The sequence below is a fragment of the Natator depressus genome, chromosome 1 (assembly GCF_965152275.1).
Source record: "Natator depressus isolate rNatDep1 chromosome 1, rNatDep2.hap1, whole genome shotgun sequence".
NCBI classification, from domain to species: domain Eukaryota; kingdom Metazoa; phylum Chordata; order Testudines; family Cheloniidae; genus Natator; species Natator depressus.
Genome location: NC_134234.1, coordinates 159,707,675 through 159,727,412, shown reverse-complemented (window position 1 = coordinate 159,727,412; position 19,738 = coordinate 159,707,675). Strand labels below are relative to the sequence as shown.

Below are 19,738 nucleotides of genomic sequence, written 5' to 3'. Positions count from 1 at the left end.
TATTCCTCCACAATACCAAGGGAAAGGGTTTTACTCAACCTCCTTCCTAATACCTAAAAAGAAGACCCCGGTCCCCAAGGAGGTAAGAGCTCATTCCATTATGGTGTAAGCAACGACTATAGCATCTCTTGAGGACGCACATCTCCTGGACATTTTGTAAAGTGGCCACTTTAGTAGTTCCATTCGCACATTTACAAGGCATTTTGCCCTGGTGCTGAACTCTTCTGCTGATTCCTCTTTTGGGATGGCAGTACTCCACTCAACCCTATCGTGTACATCCTCACATCTTTCTCCTACTTAGGTACTGTTTGTCAGTCACCCGCAGTGGAGTACAATAGGGACCATCACTCGACGAAGAAGAGAAGGTTACTTACTTTTAACTGGAGGTCCTTGAAGATGTGTGATCCCTATCTGTATTCCACTACCTGCCCTCCTTCCTCTCTGCTTCAGATCTTATCTGATTTATGTTAGAGAGAGAACCAGAGAGGCTATATGTCCACCCCACCCTTTATCCTCTCAGTCGGAGGCACCAGGTGAACTAGGGCTCATGCGCCGACCAACAGACAGGATTTGCAAATTCTCCAGCTCCAGGCGCATGGTATGCATGCATAACCCACAGTGGAATTCAGATAGGGACCACACATCTTGAAGACCCTCCAGTTACAGGTAAGTAACCTCCTATTATGGAAGTTGAGCACTTCTAGCAGAGAATACAGCCTAGAGCAGTGTTTCTCAACAACCAGTCCATAGCAGCCTCCTTCCCATTCCCTGAGATTTCCCAGACATAGTTTAGACGGGCAGCAAGCCGGTCCCTGGTATAAAGGTTGAGAAACTCTGCTTTAGAGCATGAGTTGTCAATCTGGGGGTTGTAACCATTCAGCCCTTCTCATATTGTTAAATGGGAGGAAGGAAATGGCTAGATTCAAGCTGTGTGGGAGGGGCATTGCAGTACGGAAAAGCTTGAGCACTTCTACCCTACTTGACTGAAAAATTCTGATTAAAAACTGAATTGTGTATACCGATTACGTTTGAATGTTCGATTTGCACAGTCTTGGCATCGCTGTAATATCTCTAAAGGAGTTTGCATTTATTGCTCACAACAGATTTGACAGAGTGTAAATACTGGTGCTTTATAGTAAGGGGATAAACTTGTTTGATTAGACAGGAACCCTGGGAAATCCAAACTGTAAATATGTATTGGACAGGTTTAGTATAGATCCTCAGCATTTTATTCTCCTTAATCTGGTTCCAAAAAGAAAATTATATGAAGGAATGAGATTCACTAAACTTGTTTCATTTAGGTGGGAATTTAGATTACTTGGAATATGAATTCCAATAATGAGAGATACATGTGTAAAGATGGATTTCTTGTGTTACTTAAGTTGGTCATAGGAACTCTGGGAATTTTTTTTTTAACATTTATTTATAAATAACTCAACATCTTGTACATGTTAGATGTAAATATGGGCATGCATCAGAGAGTCTTTTAAAGTCAGCTCCTCCTAATACAGATTATTGTAAAATATTTAGGCTATTCTCTCTACATCTACAATATTAAAATAAGTTGTTCAGTATGCCTGAAGGTAGATGGTCTCCATTCCTTTTTAATTGAAGAATAGCTATATTCAAATTTTACCTCTCTATAGTTTGACTAATGACTTCTACTGTGAAAACTTTATAATGTAAGCTGACAAATGTTCTAATAGATGGAGAATGGTTTGTAAACTGCCAGAGAAAAAATCATCCATTGATAGTTGAGGCTGATTGGCCTCACTGATCAGTTCCATTTATCAGTTCTAGGAAGCTAAAAATAAAAGAAGAAAAAAAATTAAAGAGAAAGCGTGTAAGAGAAGAAGCACTGAAGTCTGCAAAAGATAGTGTGGAAGAAAATAAAAGGGAAAATAATACATCTAAGTATGATGGTCATAAAGGTATGTGGAAGTTTAAGGTATTTTGTTGTAGAATACGTTTGTATTCTAACATATTCTATCATATAAACAAATGGATATTTTGATTAGCAAAAGTAGTAGTTTTAATGTACCCTCAGTGAATCAAATAGGAGTATTATTTTAAGGAAAGGATTATAAATACTGACGTGGAGTGTCCTGTATAGCCATGTTGCTTAATTACTTGATTATTTGTATTACCGTGGTGCATAGGAGCCCTAGCCAATGCACTAAGGGAAGATGTTCAAATACTACAGTGATGAACATGGTAGAAGAATCTGTATAGAACAGAATAGCTGTTTACATATTTATTGTAGTGCTTATGTCCAAATGCAAATTTATTTACCAAAAATGGTGAGATAAGATGGCTGGCAAGCTTTAATTTAGAATTTAATTTACTTTTCATCGGCTTTGCTGCTAAAATTAGACAATACAGTATTAAATAAAATACTACTACGTTTCACATGAAGCAGTTTACTGTTTTGTATGTACTAGCTTCCTTTTGTGGAAAAGGTAGTGGATAGTTGCTCTAATTTAATTCTCCTTTGAGAATACGTGTGTAGATTCTCATGTATGGGATGAACACATGCCCTTGGTGCAATCAGAGCACAGTCTTTCCCTTCCCTGCTCCCCTTTGAGGCCGTTTTTTCCCTCCAGACAGCATAGAATGAAATAGGGTTAGGAGAGTGGGGGTTAAAAATAATCCGTGGAGAATGTTCCTTAGTTTCATTCTCTACCACCTCCCTTATCTCCCATTTGAAACTCTCTTTAGATCTCAGATCTTCTAACTTAGCATAAATAAGTCTCTCAGTTCTTCTACCAGCTCACTTGGTCAGATTGCACCTGGTCAGATTCATCCAGATTTGAAATATGAATTTGTGATGTGTTGTTAAATATGGACATTGAGTGTTCACAAGCAGTTCAAGAAGTTCTTCTGAAGAGCTGTGAAACTTATGCTCTGAAGTGAGAGTTTCTTTGTGGCCCTTTAAGTTCTTTAAAAGGGTTGTGTAATGTATCTCCGCCTGTTTAAGAGCTGCCACCTTCCTGGAGTTGGAATCCAGTGCTTGTTGAACCAACATTTGAGCCTCTGTATTATCTTTATACTATCTACCCTTTCAACCCATGGTCTTTGTACTGTAACCTCAGATAGGGGAAATCTAAGATTTACTGGCTGGTCCTCCTTATACAGTGTTTCCTAAGAGTACTTCCTTCACCAAGTTTCTGACTAGGTGGTTTCCAAGTTCCATCTGAATCAATGCATAAATCTGCAGTTATTCTTTCCTGAAACCTCATTCCATGTTGGGGAAACTAGGTTACATATCTTTGGGAGCTTAGGAGTTCAGAGCTATTTAATTAGACCAAACCTGTTCATAAGCCCAGATGAAAGGTGAGGGGGTGCACTCTGTATTATTGTTCTTACAGGTGTGTCCGATCCAAAGGGTTTTAGAGTGTAAAGGGACTAAAGCATTTGTAAGATGAGCTTATCTTATGTAACATAATAAAGGCCTAATCCTTATTTTGTGGATAATTGATTAGCAGTGTATACATAGATGTATAAGCAATATCTATGTAGCTTTTGTAGGCTTGAGTAATTGAGTATAGTTGCTATGAAGTCTGTATAATCTTTTAGAGATAAAAAAAGTGAATAAAGATTCCTGGCAAAAAAATATTAACATTTGGATGTCCTATTATCGACCTTTTGGAGTGTCTAGGGAAAACAAGGAAGATCCTTGTCAAATAATAGGATTGATAGTTTTGTTCGTGCTAAAGGGAAGCAGCGTGCTATGTAACCTATTGTGTAATTTGAAACATCATGTATGGCAATAAATAATACCAAATAGGAAAGATTTGGGGTAGCCAGTGCATAAAAGGGTGTTGATAAAAGATATGTAATATTGTGCATAAAATCATGTCATGACCTAAAGTCTCTATCTCTATGGCAGTCTATACTACAGTAAAACACCCATGGCAGGCCCGGGATTAGTAGAAATTCAATTAGTGGACCCTAGGTTTGTTAACCTAGAGCTTCAGTGTCTACACTGCATTATTTGGGTCCGAGTCTAATAACCCATATCCCAGACTTCCTAGCACCTCATAAAATGTGGCCTCTCTAGCTATTTGTTCATTCATGGTGCAGTGTGGGAAAACTTGACTGTCCAGAGGACAAAGGAAATCAACCTATAGGAGGATAGTGGGTTTTTTTGACAGACTCCGGAGCATGAGTGCACTGAGGCAGTCTACACTGCAAAGCAATCGGGCTCGAAACCTGGTGTCCAAGCTTGGTTCAGGCTCTGATCCTCCACCCCTGTAGGGTCTTAGGATCCTGCTCTGAGCTCTGCATTAGCACTCTTTGTGTGTAGACCGAAGAGGGTTAGGCTTGGGCCTGAGTTTGAGCCCTGCGCTTACATTGCAGTGTAGACATACCCTATCTGAAAATAGTCAATTCACTGGCCTGCTACCTTCCACCTGATCATTGGGGTGTAGCATCTTGTATTTATGCAAATGAAACCTGGTTCTTAGCTCTAAGAACTCAGCGTACGCAGTGGTTTTGTCTGCCTAAGCAGAGGATCTGTCTGCTTTTCTTGGATTTGTGAGGTAATCTGTGGGCCTATTGAATCAGTCCTGAAATATCCTTACATAGGGTACTCTCCAACAGGTCTAAATGATCATCACCAGCATGTCTCAGACATATATCACGGATGTGTAAGGCTGCTATCTGGAGCTCAGTTCATACATGCACACAACCATTACTTTAGACTTGGGTAGGTCTGGTCCCAAATTTGGGAGAGAGCACTTCAGTCTTTTTTAAAATTATCTTCAGACTCCTCTCCTTTGAAGGTAGTTAGTGCTAGCCAGTCTCTCAAGTGGCAGTCTGTTAGAGACAGTTCTTGAAGGAGAAGGAAAGATTACTTTCTAGTGACTGTAGTTCTCACATTTGCCACCCATCTTTTCTTCATTGTCTTTTGCAAAGACTTTCAGGCAGGGATAAGGCCAAGGTTCCCTATATACCGTTAAAACATAATGTTCAGATGCATGCATCCACATTGGTCACTGCTGCTCTGGAGAGTTCCATCTAGGCACCCAGGGTGCATATGCATTCCATGTGGTGGTAATTTGAAGCTAAAATTACTGGTAGTTAAAATTTTCTTTCTAATATTAATTGAGGAAGTATGGTTTGCGCCTTTTTGTAAATCAGTTTCTTATGCATCTAAAATTCAATTACCAGGGTGAGAAATTCAGTTAGTCTATACCAAGTACAAGTAGAACCCCTTGTAGCCAAATCTGAGTTCCAGTTCACACGATAAAACATTTAAAAAATAATGTGATAAAGCTGATCTATAGTTTGGAGTTGATTCTGTTTTGCAGTTCTAAACTGACATAACAATCTTGCTTTATTTTGTTATAGGTTCTGTTCAGAGGTTCTTATTTGCTAGCGATAGAGTCCTGCAGCATATTTTGCAGAACATTGAACAGATAAAAACTGGTGTACATGACACTTCCAGACTTCTAAGTGAGCTGCTTTCTTGGTGGGTAATAAGTGAGGAGGATTACAGCATGTGCTCTACAAGTAGCAGTACATCAAATGAAGTGATGGAGCAGCTCGTAAGTCATTTAATTCAGAAGAAGAATAGAGTAAACACAAGAATTTTTGTCCATGTGCTGAGTGAGCTTGAAGAAGTGGATCCCAAATTACATGAGTGGATAAAAGATCTTAACAGTTTTGGTAGGTCATACTTCATATAACTGTAAGATGACTTAATTTGCAGATGAAATTATAAAATTAAGCATGCTTTCCACCTTTCTTTTTCTCCATTTACTGGAAAGTAAGTCTGTAGCATGCTATCATGAGGTGCCATGTTTATCTCTGGTTTCATGTGGAATTTGTTCAGTTTACAAATTAAACGATGGCTAAAAGATCCCTAGTAGCCTGCTCTGCATTCTCAACCAAGGATCTTAAAGTCAAGCTTTGTTCTTTCTGACTTGTGGTGTAATCCTCAATCATATATTCTGCAGCAGAAATTCTGCCTTCAGTTACACCTAGGCAACCCCACTTGGCTCTGCAGTGCTGTCAAAAGCAATAAAAGAACCTGTCACTGAAGTGGTAAGATGTTTTCTTAATGCAAACAAGATGCATCTGAGTAGTAAAGTGGCATTTTAAGTCACTTTCCAGAGTAGCATTGCTATTTTAAGTATTGCACTTCATAGAATTAAACACTGTTCTGTATATAGCTAATTACGTTCCTAAAATGAAGGTGGTTTAAATGGCAGATACATTGATTTGAAATATTGGACTCTTTGCAACTGATTTGTATGGGACTTTGCCAGTAGGAGAGGATCAGATATGAAGAATCCGTCTCTTTAAAATCCAGAAAGGAGAAGGCAGTCTATAAAATAGGGATAAATCTAAACATTTTCTACAAAGTAACTAACTATTTATTATCTTGGCCGTACAAATTGGAATGCTAATCTTCTGTTTAGCTGACTACAGTTTGAAGAAGTCAGCTTTTAACCTTTTTGGTAATGTTGCCCTGCTATAGAGCTTTAATTGATTTATTGTTTGATTAAAATGTAGGTTGTATGTTACAAGTAAAGTGCGGTAAGATATGTAATAAATGCCAAAAATGGATAAAATCAGTTTTTAAAAATTGGATTCCATTACCTGCACTTCGACAGGCAATTGACACATTTATGAAATTGATAGTAGAGTAAAAAATTGATTTTTTGGAACCTGTTCTGATTGTTTGCACTTTTCAAGGCTACAGTATATATCTTCAATTTTGGTAACGTTACATCTGGTTTTGGAGGAAACTGTTCTGTAGCAGATGTCAAACAGCCCTAAATTGGAATAACCGAAGTCCTAAATTGAATATATTAACTGATGTTAACTTTTTTCATTTCAGGTTTGGAAGCCACAAAGATCTTTTTCTCTCGTTATGGAGATATTGTTAAAGAGCTTGACCTTAGCTTTATAACCTTTCTATGGAATGAGAAGTATGGCAGTAAATTAGGCAGTGTGTTGACCAGCTTTGAAGATAATGAAATACTTAAGTGTTTCTATGAAGCATCACTGAAGGAAACTCGATGTGTAATATGGCTATTAGAGGATAATAGAGAGAAATTTCCATCTCTGCATCAAGCTTTAGACGAATTCTTCGATAAAATGGGTAAATGTATACAGCTTATTTCCTTTATAAGTGCCCTCTTGTGCCTGCCTTTACTCTGCATCTATGTTATTGTGGATTATCCTAGGAAAGTGGTGACACTGTAATTTAAATGATGCAATCTTGGGATAGTATTAGCCTCTCCAATAAATTGCATATTGGATCTTCTGAGTTCCATATTGAAGACTGAACAGTCTAAAGAGACAGGAGCATGTGAAAAAGAATGCAGCTAGTACAGTTCAGAGTTATTTAAATAAAATGAAACTAATAATTAGCATTATTTATATTGTAATGCTGTCCTGTAGTAGCTTTAAATTATGAACAGCTATTTTTAAGGGATTACTTTGATTCCTGATGATAACTGTTATTAAATTATATGGTTATGCATATGTAAAGATTTTACCCATGTATTTCAAAAATTGGAAATACAAAATGCAGCGTACAGCAGGTTTTACTTTGACTTGTTGAGACCTTAGAATTTTTATCTGCTGCAGTTACCAAGGCTGTGTGAGAATGAGAGATACCATGTTCCACTTTTAGGTCCCAATTCTACAAAGACGTATGCAGGGGCTTACCCTTAATTATATGTATAGTTACAGTAAAACCAGTGCTTAACTCTAACCATGTGCATGTATCTTAGCAGGAATGAAATTTTAGAGAATAACTTTTTTTATTCTGGGGGATATTTTAAAGATTAAAAATTTTTATCCCCAAAATCTCATAATTTACAGAATCTAATATTTTGTGTACTATACAGCTTTCTTTTTTTTAATTAATTTAATATTTTTCTTTCAATAGATGTTCCTTGCATTATATTAAAGAAGCAGGAAAATGAAGAAATTTCTGTAAGTTTTTTAAATAATTAATTGAAAAATGAATAAATACAGGCTCAACAGTAAACCATCACAGTGGACACAAAGTATAATGAAGATGCATGCTCACTTCCTGTTTTTTAAGGGGACTTGCAAAATAGAAAGTGAAAATTGTATACTTCTAGTTTTTGTTTTGTTTTGAAGGCCTGAAAGGTTTACAAAACAATCTGCAGTTAGAAAAAGGAGAAGTATTGTGAATATCAAGTCTTCCTTGGTTTTTGAAGCAGCACTCCATAGAAGACTGGAGAATAAGTATGGGAGCTTTCTCAGCTCTGTTATGGAGTTGGGGGAGATTTGGAATCTTTGAATAGACAGATTTTCTCCAAGTGTCCATCAGGAGGTTGAATTAAATAGATATTAACAAAACTGTGAAACAGTCAGGCTAATGATCCTTTTCTCTTTCATTTGCTCAGGTTTTAGTCTTTTGTCACTGTGATGACATCCTATAGTTCTGCATTCATAAATGATTGAAGCAAGACCCCAATATTTGTAATTTAAAAAACAAGCATAAAAAACCTTTAACAGGAATTGGGGAGACTGGGGTGGCGGGTGGGGGTGGAAGGTGAGTTTAAAGCCTTAACGAAGTGAACAAAGAACTTTTGTTTTTTTTCTTCCTTTTTTTTTTTTTAAATCTTTCAGCACAGCATTGCATTTGCTTGCATTTTGGCCAAACAACTTTTCTTCTGTTTTCTCTTTATTGGGGGTGGGGAGGAATCCAGCTATCTATGATTTTGTTTTACAAGGAAAAATGTGACTTGGCAAATGTAATTCTCTCTCCCCCCCTCCCCCCCAACCCACTTATTTATTTATTTAATTTATTTATTTATTTTATTTATTTATTTTGCTAGAGGGCTTTAGAAACAGTACTTAATACTAATGTGTGGTTTCGATGTGAAAAGTATCACTGTAAAAATAGCATGGTGGTGGTGGGTCAGATAAATTTACCAGTTTACGGGTAAAAGACAGTTGTTGGATTTTTGGTTTTTTTTGTTTGGTTTTTTTTTTCTTTCTAACTGCCAACTTTTGAATCCGAAATTGAACTCAGGGTCTTTTTGCATGTGTGTTATTTGTAGTAACATTGACAACAACCAGCATTAACTCTGACCACTTCATGTATTATACGCTTCAAAATAGTAAGTGACAGGGAAAGAACCCAACTTGGCTATCAGATCTTAAGTTGAGCTTGCATAATTGCAAAAATTATTTTTTATTAAGAACCTCAGCATATTTGCTCAGGTCATTTGAGACAAACTGAGAACTACACATTGACATTTTTACAGTCACTTCTCAGAGTACAACTATGATTTTAAAAAAATACTTAAAGCCTTCTTTGCTGTCCATCATTCTGAATCATATCTTACTAGTTTGCTACCTTACAACTTTAGTAATATCTTTCTGCCAAGTAGAATAACAGAATCTGCATTTGTCAATGGTGCTCATGTGTTTGAAGCATTCTGGTTGAAAATGTGTCTATTCTGCTTACTAATTAGTCCACCTATGCACTACAATTGACTTCTGATACACAGAATGGGTGTTTTGACAAGGTTAATTAATGCAATTGTCAATGGAATGTGGAACCATGTGCTATCTTCCAGTTTCAGGGAAATGTAAATGTTGTTGTATTCAAATATTTGTGTTTTTGGTGTATTATTTATATACCAAAGTAAGCTAATGACATAAGATCACTACAGTTTGCCACAAATAATTGTTGTCATTGGAAACTAGACATCAATGTTAAACATAAATTGAGAAGACAAATATCTTATTAGAGAAAAATTGGAGAGGAAATAATCTTTCAGTCAGTTCAGTTCACAGTTCCTGTTAACAATATGTGAAGATAATTCCTAATTCCCTCCTTCACTTATCACATAGAGGTATGTTTCATGTGAACAAGATGGTCAACAGTTGCCCTCTTTCTGATGTTATTCCCTACATAAAGTTGTGGTGTCTGTGACATCACAGTGTACTGTTACAGAAGTTGTCACAGAACAGAATCATTGCTTCATGTGGGGAACAAGGAGCAGAAACAGAAAAATTGTCAATTCTCTTTTTAAAACCCATGTTCCCTATAATAGAAGTGGAGAATGAGGAAAACGCAGAATTCATGTGAGTGGAACAGTCTAAATACAAGACTTGCCAAATGATTTTTCCATGTGGGTTTCCAGAACTGGGGTGTGGGGGGGAAACCACTGCTTGTTATACTCTGTAAATTATTATTTCAAACAGTAGGAGAGTTTTAATTGAAGAACTGTGTGTGTCAGTGTAAGAAACACATGGTAACTTCTCCTTAATGAGTAGCTATTGACTTTATATTTCTGTTTTAGACTAATGGTATCAAAGTTAAAAACAAAAATAGGAAGAAGAAGACAAAAGAATCAAGGGTATGTAATAATTGTATTGAATAGAAATAAGCATTTTTTACTAAAAATTGGAATTTGAAGTATTTTAAAAATCTAAAACTGGGTATTTTCCAAAACAGCATGTTGGGAAATATTCTTGACGTTAAGTTAAAGAGAAGTCCCTAGATAGAAAATGTTACTAAGGTACAATTAATGTTGTAGGTAGCAATTAAAGTAGTATTCAAAATTTGTAGTAACAGAAAGCAAAAGGCAATATAGTCATAGTTTCACAAACAACCATGGTTCTGACCACATCAGCATTTCCAACAATTTCCTTGCAGCGTACTGATCCACACTTCAGTACAGGAGTGTGGGGCGAAGGGGAGGAGGAATTCAGTACCGTAGAGATAGAGAACACAATCTACGGTGATTACTTCAGTGCTGAAATAGACTTTTTGGCTCTAGTTCACACTGGAAATACGAATCAGATTTGGCACAGGAGCTTTTATCAGTCCAACAGCTTCATGTACCATAATCAACAGAGGTGAATGTGACCAGGACTGTGAGGAAGATCCACGTTGTGAGAAGGTGTATCTGTAACAATATTTACATAGGGAAAGTCTTCCTCTTGTTCTTCTGATTGTGTTTATGGGACATGTTAGTAACTGAAAAAGCAGAAAGTAGGCCCTTAAAAGCTCAGGGGAAAAAAACAAATCCATTACTAGATACCCTGTCAAATATTGGTTAATAGATAACTAAGGAATAATGTCCTGTTTCTGACTTCTGTGATGTGGAAACTGTTACCTGTCTGTCCTTAGTTCTGCTTTTCAGGGCATGAATTTAGTGAGGATACATTGCTAAGAAGGAGCCTCAAAAAGAATTTTCTTTGTTTTCAGCTGACTTTTTGAAACTGTAGTAAAATAAAAGTTAAAAATCTTTCACTTATTATTAGTATTAGATAGGGTACTTCTAAAGTTATAGATATGTGAAGTTAATGAAAATTTTTCTTAATGACAAAGCAAAAAAAAATGAAACTTAGGAGTGAATGAAAAAAGTAGGTAAAATTATTTAACTTAAAAGGTAACAAATGTAAAGGAGCAGGTTAACAGAAAAAGCCTGTTGAGGCACAGAATATAAATCAAATAAATACTTTGGTCCCAACCCTCTAAAAACTTCAGTGGGAATTTTCCTAATGCATGAAATTAAGTGCCTAAATATTTGTAGAATAGGGACCATAGATTACATTTGAGAGTTAATGAAAAGATAGAAAAATGTCATAGGATTTAGATGAACAAAGAGTGAAAAGTCATTTGGGGCTGAATGTCCCTTTCCTGCTTTCTACAACTAGTTCTGAAGAACAGACGATCATTTAATTCTGGAAGGATTTTTGGGCAGGCTTAATCAGAGTCCTCTAGCTTTTGTTGTAATCACAGTGGTCAAATTTCATAATTCATTATAGGGCATCTGAGTACATGTCAAACTAAAACAGGATTTGATACAAATAAGTCACTTACATTCCTGATGGTGGATCACTATCTTGTAGATACTTGAATTTTATATACTGTGGCAAAGTAAAAAATTGTAATTTTTTTTAATTTAGCCTATTTTAGTACTATCTGGCGGGGTTGGTGCAGTAACCCGAGAAGAAGACAGTATATTTCCAGAAGAAAATACCTTGTGAGTACCAGCAGACAGCTTTATTATTGTTTTTGTATAGCACCGCAGAGTGTGCTGTTTTACACAACGAGGAAAAGATACAGTCCCTGCCCGGAAGGATTTATACCATAAACAGATATCAGACCAAAAAATCTATTAAGATGAAAGTTGAGGTTAAGGGTACTTATCAGTAATTTAAGGGTAAAAAAAATCTTTACAAAGGCTTTGTAGTTAGCCTAAAAAAAAAAAAAATGCTGACACCAAGAAATTCAGACTCTCAGGGTGTTGCTTAGGGGTACCAAGCCACTCTTAACGTTACTATTAAAAAATTTAAAATTAGTTTAATCAAATAATCTTGGGTCCTGTGCATTAGTCAATTGGATGAATCCAGTAAACCAAGGTCTGTTTTTTGTTTTGTTTAAATCATAAGATTTCTCTTCCCAACAGAAGTTTTATGAATCCTGGTGAGCCTTTCATAATTCCAGAATATCTTCGTGATCAAGTGGAAGAATTTGAAGCTCTGTATGACAATGTTTCAGACAGTAACAATTATCAGAGACTTTTGGATAATAACCCAGACCCAACATGTGAAAGTTTATATGAGTAGGTGTAAACTTCTCTGTTCATTTCAAATATTTGTCCTTTTTTTTTTTTAAAGAAAAAAAAATTGGGTGAATTTTCCAGCTTATATGAAGATAAATTCTGCATCATCCATTTGAGATTTAATCTACAGTATTTTCTGAAGGAAGAAATGCTGAACCGGTAGACATGAATAAAACATCCTAAAATCTAAATTTAGAGTGTAATCGATAATAGCTAATACCTCAGACTTTTGAAGAATACAAATACATGCTGATGTAAGGGAACAAGAAATTCCATCAAAGGGAAAGCTGGAGGTTGTTCCTGGGAGATTGACAGCCTTGGAGGCAGAATTGATCTGTTTTGCTGATATAGCATCTGTTCTAACATCCTCCTCCTCTCATATGCTTCAACTTTGAGTTAAAACCTCCTCAGACGTTCTTGTTAAACCCTGGATTTGTGCTGGAAATGGCCCACCTTGATTATCATACACATTGTAAGGAGAGTGGTCACTTTTTAGATAAGCTATTACCAGCAGGAGAGTGGGGTGGGGGGAGGTATTTTTTCATGCTTTGTGTGTATAAAAAGATCTTCTACACTTTCCACAGTATGCATCCGATGAAGTGAGCTGTAGCTCACGAAAGCTTATGCTCAAATAAATTGGTTAGTCTCTAAGGTGCCACAAGTACTCCTTTTCTTTTTGCGAATACAGACTAACACGGCTGTTACTCTGAAATATGTAAAAATTGTGGTATTGGGTTTGATGTGGACATCAGTCTGCTGGGAACTGAACAGAGATGACCAGTTTTATTTCACAGAGGCCACGGGATAGCTGACAGTTGGTAATATTTGATTTCTATGAACCCTTGGTTAAGACTGAACAAGTGACTTAGAAGTGGAAGATTTTGATACTATTACTAATTTCCTGAGATGTCTGTCTCTGTTGTTGGCACACGAACTTACATTTAAATCTCATTTGCTTTACTATAAAAATGGCAGCTGTGTCATCAAGGAATAATTCACAGGGATTGGAATGGACACACACTTTCCTTATTTAGTATTTCCAGCAGAAATTAAAACTACAGTGAGATTAATTGACTATGTCTCACACTGATGTTGTCAACTTTTATTGTTTCTCCCTTTCATGTTCACTTGACTTGGCCTTACTTAAAATAGCTATCTTAGTTTCTATTTAATATCACCCCAATGTTTTCTGTAGTGACACTTTGTCTAGGTTGTTTGCTTTTATTGTTTCCTATTTACGTTTCCAGTGACTTGTTTTTAACATCCATGTACTTCAGCTAACTACATTATGTACTATCTTTTCCTTGCTAACCCTTCAGATAAAGTATATAACACTAGCTTCTCTTTGAGAAATAAAGTGTTAATTGTGAGATTCTGGTTTTCAGCTTATTACAGTAAGTCATCATCTTAGCTCTTGGCTCTGGCCATCTCCTTTTTATATTGGCCTTGTGTTTGGAGAAGTTAATTTGAGTCATAGTTGTAGAAGAGGTATAGAGAGCAAATATCTAGAATTAGTAGGCGTTTCTCAATGTGTTTTTTTTTCTGAAAAAAAATTGATTTCAAAAGTTTCTTAATACATTACTAATACTATTTGTCTTTGTAGAAATTACTGTTTTAACAGTAATGTAAATATCGAGTATGACTTAAAAGTGAAATGAAAAATGCTTGGATTAATGAGTATAACTGTTTGGTTTTTTTCCAGATATTTCTCTCAGATCTTGGAGGAACATGGTCCCATGGAAATTGATGATAAATTGTTAGTTGGAGAATATGAACATTTCCCTGCAGAAGCCCGTAAGATTGTGGAAGATGCAGGTGGTCTGAAACCTTTCCTTCTGGAATCCCTTCATTTTGTTATGATGGATGATCTTATTGGCTTGATGAAGCATGCAGTTCTGCTTAAGGAAAATACGGAGACTGAAGAAGATACTAGAAGTGAAGAGGAAAATCACATAGCCTGTCAAAATATTCATGGAAATTCCAAGAGCAAACTACAGTTAAACCCAGCTGCTAAAGAATTCAAACCAGTGTCTTATATTAAACCTTATATGCCAATTTCTACTAATACTACAGTAGAAAACTGTGAAACTCCAGATTATTCAGTCACGGGATATTCCTCACATATTTCTTATATTTCAATGCATTCTCTCCCTAGTCAGAGTATTGATACCATAGAAGGACCACTATCTTTTTCAAATGTATTGCTGCACTCCTCTATTTCTGATAATCATGATATACCTCTGACTAAGGTTTCCTCAGGTTATGAAAATGAAAGAACGTTCTCAATGATTTCTCAAATACCTCCTATTCCAGATGTTACTGGGCAACCTAGTTATATATATGCTGATTATGAAGCTCCTCTTGATATGGATAAAACAATAATATCAGACAGAGAGTACATATCTGGCAATCATATACCAAGTCAAATACAAACATACCCGGACCCTCAGTATGTATTGGTGAAGTCAGACTACAGCTCTTACGAAGATAATCTTGACCAGGGTATGAGCAGTATTAAGGAAGTTAAATATGATACATCTGCTGTTAAGATGGAATTTGAGAATAAAAATACACCTGTAGTGAAAAGCATTCCACTTACAAGGATGATAGCTATTCAGGTAAGAAATTAAAAGGAAGAGAATCTTTTAAGGATCTTTGACTAGTAATGCATTAAATTTCCTTTCCTGTTCTTACTTGATAAATAGAACACTTAATTCTCTCGGGCTGTCAGTGCAGACACAACCACTTTTTGCAGCTCATTCACATTTGTCCCTATACTTTAAAGGGACATCGAGTTTGTTTTAATGCCTAAAATTTACACTGAAGGGGAGGAGTTACACAAGTCAGTATAAAATTTATCTTATAGGTTGGGGAAGGTTCTTGTTCTTTAACTTGCTTTTTATTTCAGTGGTGGTTTAAATTGATACGTAATAAATGAGACATTAACTCATAGCGGACTAGTAAATACATAGATATTCTGAAATCTTGAATTTACTGTACATTAATGTAAGATGACAATTTAAATGTCTATGTATTTTAAACTATTTTGTAAAATACAGCTAAGATTAAATTTGACTTATTGTTTTGGGATCCAGTCCTGCAGATACTAACAAGCATTGTACTTTAAGATAAGTGTTTGCGGGATTGGCCCCTTTGTGGCTCCTCAGCACCACTTCAATAACGTTTTCACAATTATATTTATATCAGTTGGTTATGTTAGTGCAAAAAGGCTGATATTTGTATAGGAATGAGAAGGTAGTATACAAATTGTGGGTTTGCCTATTTTTCGTAAATACATTAAATAAAAATGTGCCTTCATCTCTCTTCAAACCAAAGGGAAGAAAATCAGATTGTTCTCCCTTGTTTTTCCATTTGGAAAACAGTTTTCAAACTAACACCTGCATATAATGAAACACTTACAAAAAAGAACCCCTCATGTGCCTAATATTTATATATCTTCAGTGGTGCCATATTTAAGTCATTGCAAGATCAGCAGAAGTCAACTTTTAAGACTTTTGGTACAGTGGGAAATGCAACTGCATCATACTTTTAGTAACTGTTGTTTCAATATTAGGGATTTCTTAGGGACTCTGAAAGTTAATGGAGATAAAACAAAGAAAAGAAAACCCAAACATTTGTTGCTTCAAATAAGCATTTGAAAAAAAACTTCCAAATAAAATTTGCATGTCGGAAACTACTGCAGGTAGTACACCTCTCACCTGGAAACATGACCTCATTAGTGGAACAGGCAATGTTTGAAGTCCAGTGTCAGATTAATAAAGTACTATTAAAGCAATATAACAATTTTTATAGCTTGCTGATGTTGAATTCCATTATCGCCACTGTCCCTAATGAGGCTAACTTTTTTAGAGCTGTCTGTGCTACAGATTATCAAATGCAAATTTATAATTAAGCTGTATTTTCAGGCATTACACATTATTCATGGTAATAATTTTGTTTTTTGAATTCTGAGAGTGGTATTTTCAAAGCATTCAGTGTTGGCCTAACTCTGTTATCATCAAAGTCCATGGTAAAACTCCCTCTGCCTTCAGTAAGAGCTGGAGGCCAGTCATAAACACTTTTGAAAATCCTACCCTGAGCTTTCGGAGAAACTCTGCTTGCTCACTCAAGCTTCTTTTTAAGGAATCTGAGAGAAGGGGTTGCTCTTTAAACATAATATGAATATCTGTCTGTCTGTTGACCTGAGTGGAGAAAGTTCAACCAAATATCATGCATTCACTTACACATGCAGCCATTTTAGGGAACTCATTTACAATATTGTTATCCTCAAGATGGTTCCTTCAAGTCTGGTAAATGGGAACTACTCAAGATCTAAGAGAGGTGTTAATGTGGCTTTAAGTTAGGCCCATCTACACTACAAAACTTTTAAGGGACTGGTTGCAAGTGTAGATGGGATATAATGTTTTTTTTATTTAAATAACTAGTGGTTTTTTGTATTCTAGGTAAATCAGGAATTAGCAGATAGGGATGCTAATACCATGCCTTTTTATCCATTTGAAACTCAACAAGTAAGTACATGTATTTTTATTTAGCAAATATTTTGAAAGTCTTTGCTAATTAGATAAGGAAGAATTAAGGTTCCAACGAGAAGTGCACAGTGTCATTTAATTTAGTATCTCACTAATAAAACTCAACAAATTAGTCACCTTAGCAGTAAAACTTAAAAATCTATCATTATAGGATTTTTTTTGTTTGTGGGACGAGTGCTTAAATCACCGAAACTACTTCCAAACTATTAAAACATTCCGTTTGTATAGATCAAGAGGAGCTTGAGATAAAAAGCATCCCGTAAAAGTTTAGTAGTGAATCTGGCTGAAAATGACAGAGAATTTTAGTGACCTTTGGGGTTGGTTTGTTTTTTTTGTTTTTTTTTCCCCAGCCATACTGTTAGGACCTGCTTTTTAGTATGTCATAGTATCGGATTCATAGAGTTTTAATGAAAAAGAAGTGGCAGTTTTGGAACTCAGGTTCTCTGGTTGCCCAACCATTAGAGTCCGTTTCAGTGGTGAATTTCGTAATTCTTCCTTTCCAACAGTTCTGAGCATTGATTACATCTCTCCATTCTGGGATATAGAAGAATCAAGTTGATAGGATCACATCAAGGGGGGAACAGACCTTCCAAGTGTTCATGCTACTTCAGTGCTGAATCAGAATTTGTTTCTTGAGTTGAATTCAAAATCTTTTAAACATTTTATCAACAAAGTTCTCTGAGATCTTGGACCATAGTTCACATTAATCTTTTCCTATTAATGTATTGTGGACTCATGTTGTTACTCTAGGATACTGAGTTCTATAACAAAAGTTCTTTCATAACCTAAATTTCAGGGAGATATTTTACGTATGGAAAAAGAGCATCAGGTATTACAAGAGCAGCTTAAGGAAGCAAAGGAAAAATACGAACAGTTACAGTGCCGAAGCTCAGACGAGACGAGTGTTTTAGAAGAGCAGTTAAAAAAAAGAGTTGAAGAAAATAAGGTAAAATTTTTACGCACACCCCAATGTAGGGTAACAGATATAGAGCAATTGGAATTATTTAAAAAACCCTCTTAGCTTTAGACAGCTTATTGATCAATAATGCACTTGAGATGTAAGTGGTAATCATCACAATAAAGCTTAGCTTTAACAACAGAATGCGTTTTTCACTTGTTCTGAGTAGCCCTGTTTATTTTCATCTGAATGTGAATCAAACACTGGCTGGAACACATGTTCTAATCAGCATGCATTTGCTAGGAGGTGTATAAATCCAAAAAAAACCCCACAACTTACTCTAGTAATTTTTAAAAGAAATGTCTTTAAGAAGCTACATTTTCTTAAATATTTTCTGCCTCTAGATTACACAAAGAGAGCTGGATTGGTTTCACCAAGATTTAGAAATGGAAGTTAAGAAATGGCAACAAGAAAAAAAAGAAAACCAAGAGAAATTAAAAGCAACAAAGAATACATCCAAAAAACTTGCAGATACCAATGAGCTGTAAGGGACCCTTTTAAAAACTGATTCACATTGTTTTTTGTTTGCATGATTTTAGAAATGGGAACAGCAATATAAGTACTTGAAATATTAGTTGGCTAGAAATAAACCTTAGATATTGATTCTGTATATTACAACTGAATTGTAGAATAATTTATATTATTGTTCTGACGATAATCTACAAAATTGGTGATGGTTGGTAGCTGGGTAACAGGTATGAAGTGAGAATACACGTGACCAGACTTGTTTTCTTAGGGTGTGACACCTTAAAAATCGCATACTTTATTCTGTGATTAGCCCTACTGATATTGGTAGGTCTGCGTGCAGAATAATTTACATAACCAGGTTATAGAATACCTTGTTTCCCATCTCAGACTACCATCTTCAGTATTGTGTTTTCCCTTTGCACTTCCTTGAGCACCCCCTAATTTTCCACTGCTTTTGAACTTTTCTTCTCTTCCCTCACCATCCCTGATTCCATATTCTATTCCCTCAACTCCTATGCTCCTCCTCCATTCCCACTACACAGTCATCCCAGCCAGATCCCAGCTCTAGCTCACACTTCAGATTCACTTTCTGTGTTCATTCTACCATGCAACAGAACATTTCTGGGGCAATCCAAAGACAACATTGATTTTCTCCTGCTTTGATTCTGCCATTTCTTGATATAGTTACACCTGACTTCATGCTATCGTTGCATCTAATTAGCACGTAGTTTTGATATTCGATTCAGAAGTAGTGATTTTGCAGTTCAGTGTGAAACTACAAGTGTTTCCTTATGCCTACTGTGTTTTTATCCTGTCCTATAAAACAGAAGCCTGAAAGGAATCTCTATGGAACTGGGATCCTTATTATTAAGGGTGCACATCCCTTACATGGGCTCCTATCATCCCCATGCTGTGAGGTTTCTTGGCAACAGGGCTCTCTGGCTGTGGATGAGAGGGCATTAACTAAATCAACTCCTCTCCACCCACTCTACTCAGTGAGCACTGGCAATAGTAACAAATAAGAAATTTTCAAACTAGTGATGTATTGGATGAGTTGTTGAGGGTTGGTTGTGGTTTTATAATAATTCATTATGCTTTCCAACAATCATCTTAACACTTCATAAATATTGACTAAGTCATCTGGTTTTTAGACGTCTTTCAGGTAGGTGTTGGATCAATGAACT

At 36.0% G+C, this 19,738-nt stretch overlaps 1 protein-coding gene across 2 annotated transcripts in view; it reads left to right on the top strand.

Moving 5' to 3' along the window:
• The window catches only part of TTC3 (tetratricopeptide repeat domain 3), a 132,191-nt gene that overhangs the window by 84,142 nt on the left and 28,311 nt on the right, over positions 1-19,738 (top strand). For both annotated transcript variants that reach the window (XM_074970107.1, XM_074970115.1), the window contains 11 exons: positions 1,795-1,931; positions 5,353-5,670; positions 6,848-7,111; positions 7,907-7,953; positions 10,305-10,361; positions 11,920-11,996; positions 12,423-12,578; positions 14,281-15,196; positions 17,042-17,107; positions 17,925-18,074; positions 18,431-18,570. In XM_074970107.1, coding sequence (XP_074826208.1) covers positions 1,795-1,931; positions 5,353-5,670; positions 6,848-7,111; positions 7,907-7,953; positions 10,305-10,361; positions 11,920-11,996; positions 12,423-12,578; positions 14,281-15,196; positions 17,042-17,107; positions 17,925-18,074; positions 18,431-18,570 — 2,328 coding nt within the window. The remainder of the gene's footprint in view (positions 1-1,794; positions 1,932-5,352; positions 5,671-6,847; positions 7,112-7,906; positions 7,954-10,304; positions 10,362-11,919; positions 11,997-12,422; positions 12,579-14,280; positions 15,197-17,041; positions 17,108-17,924; positions 18,075-18,430; positions 18,571-19,738) is intronic.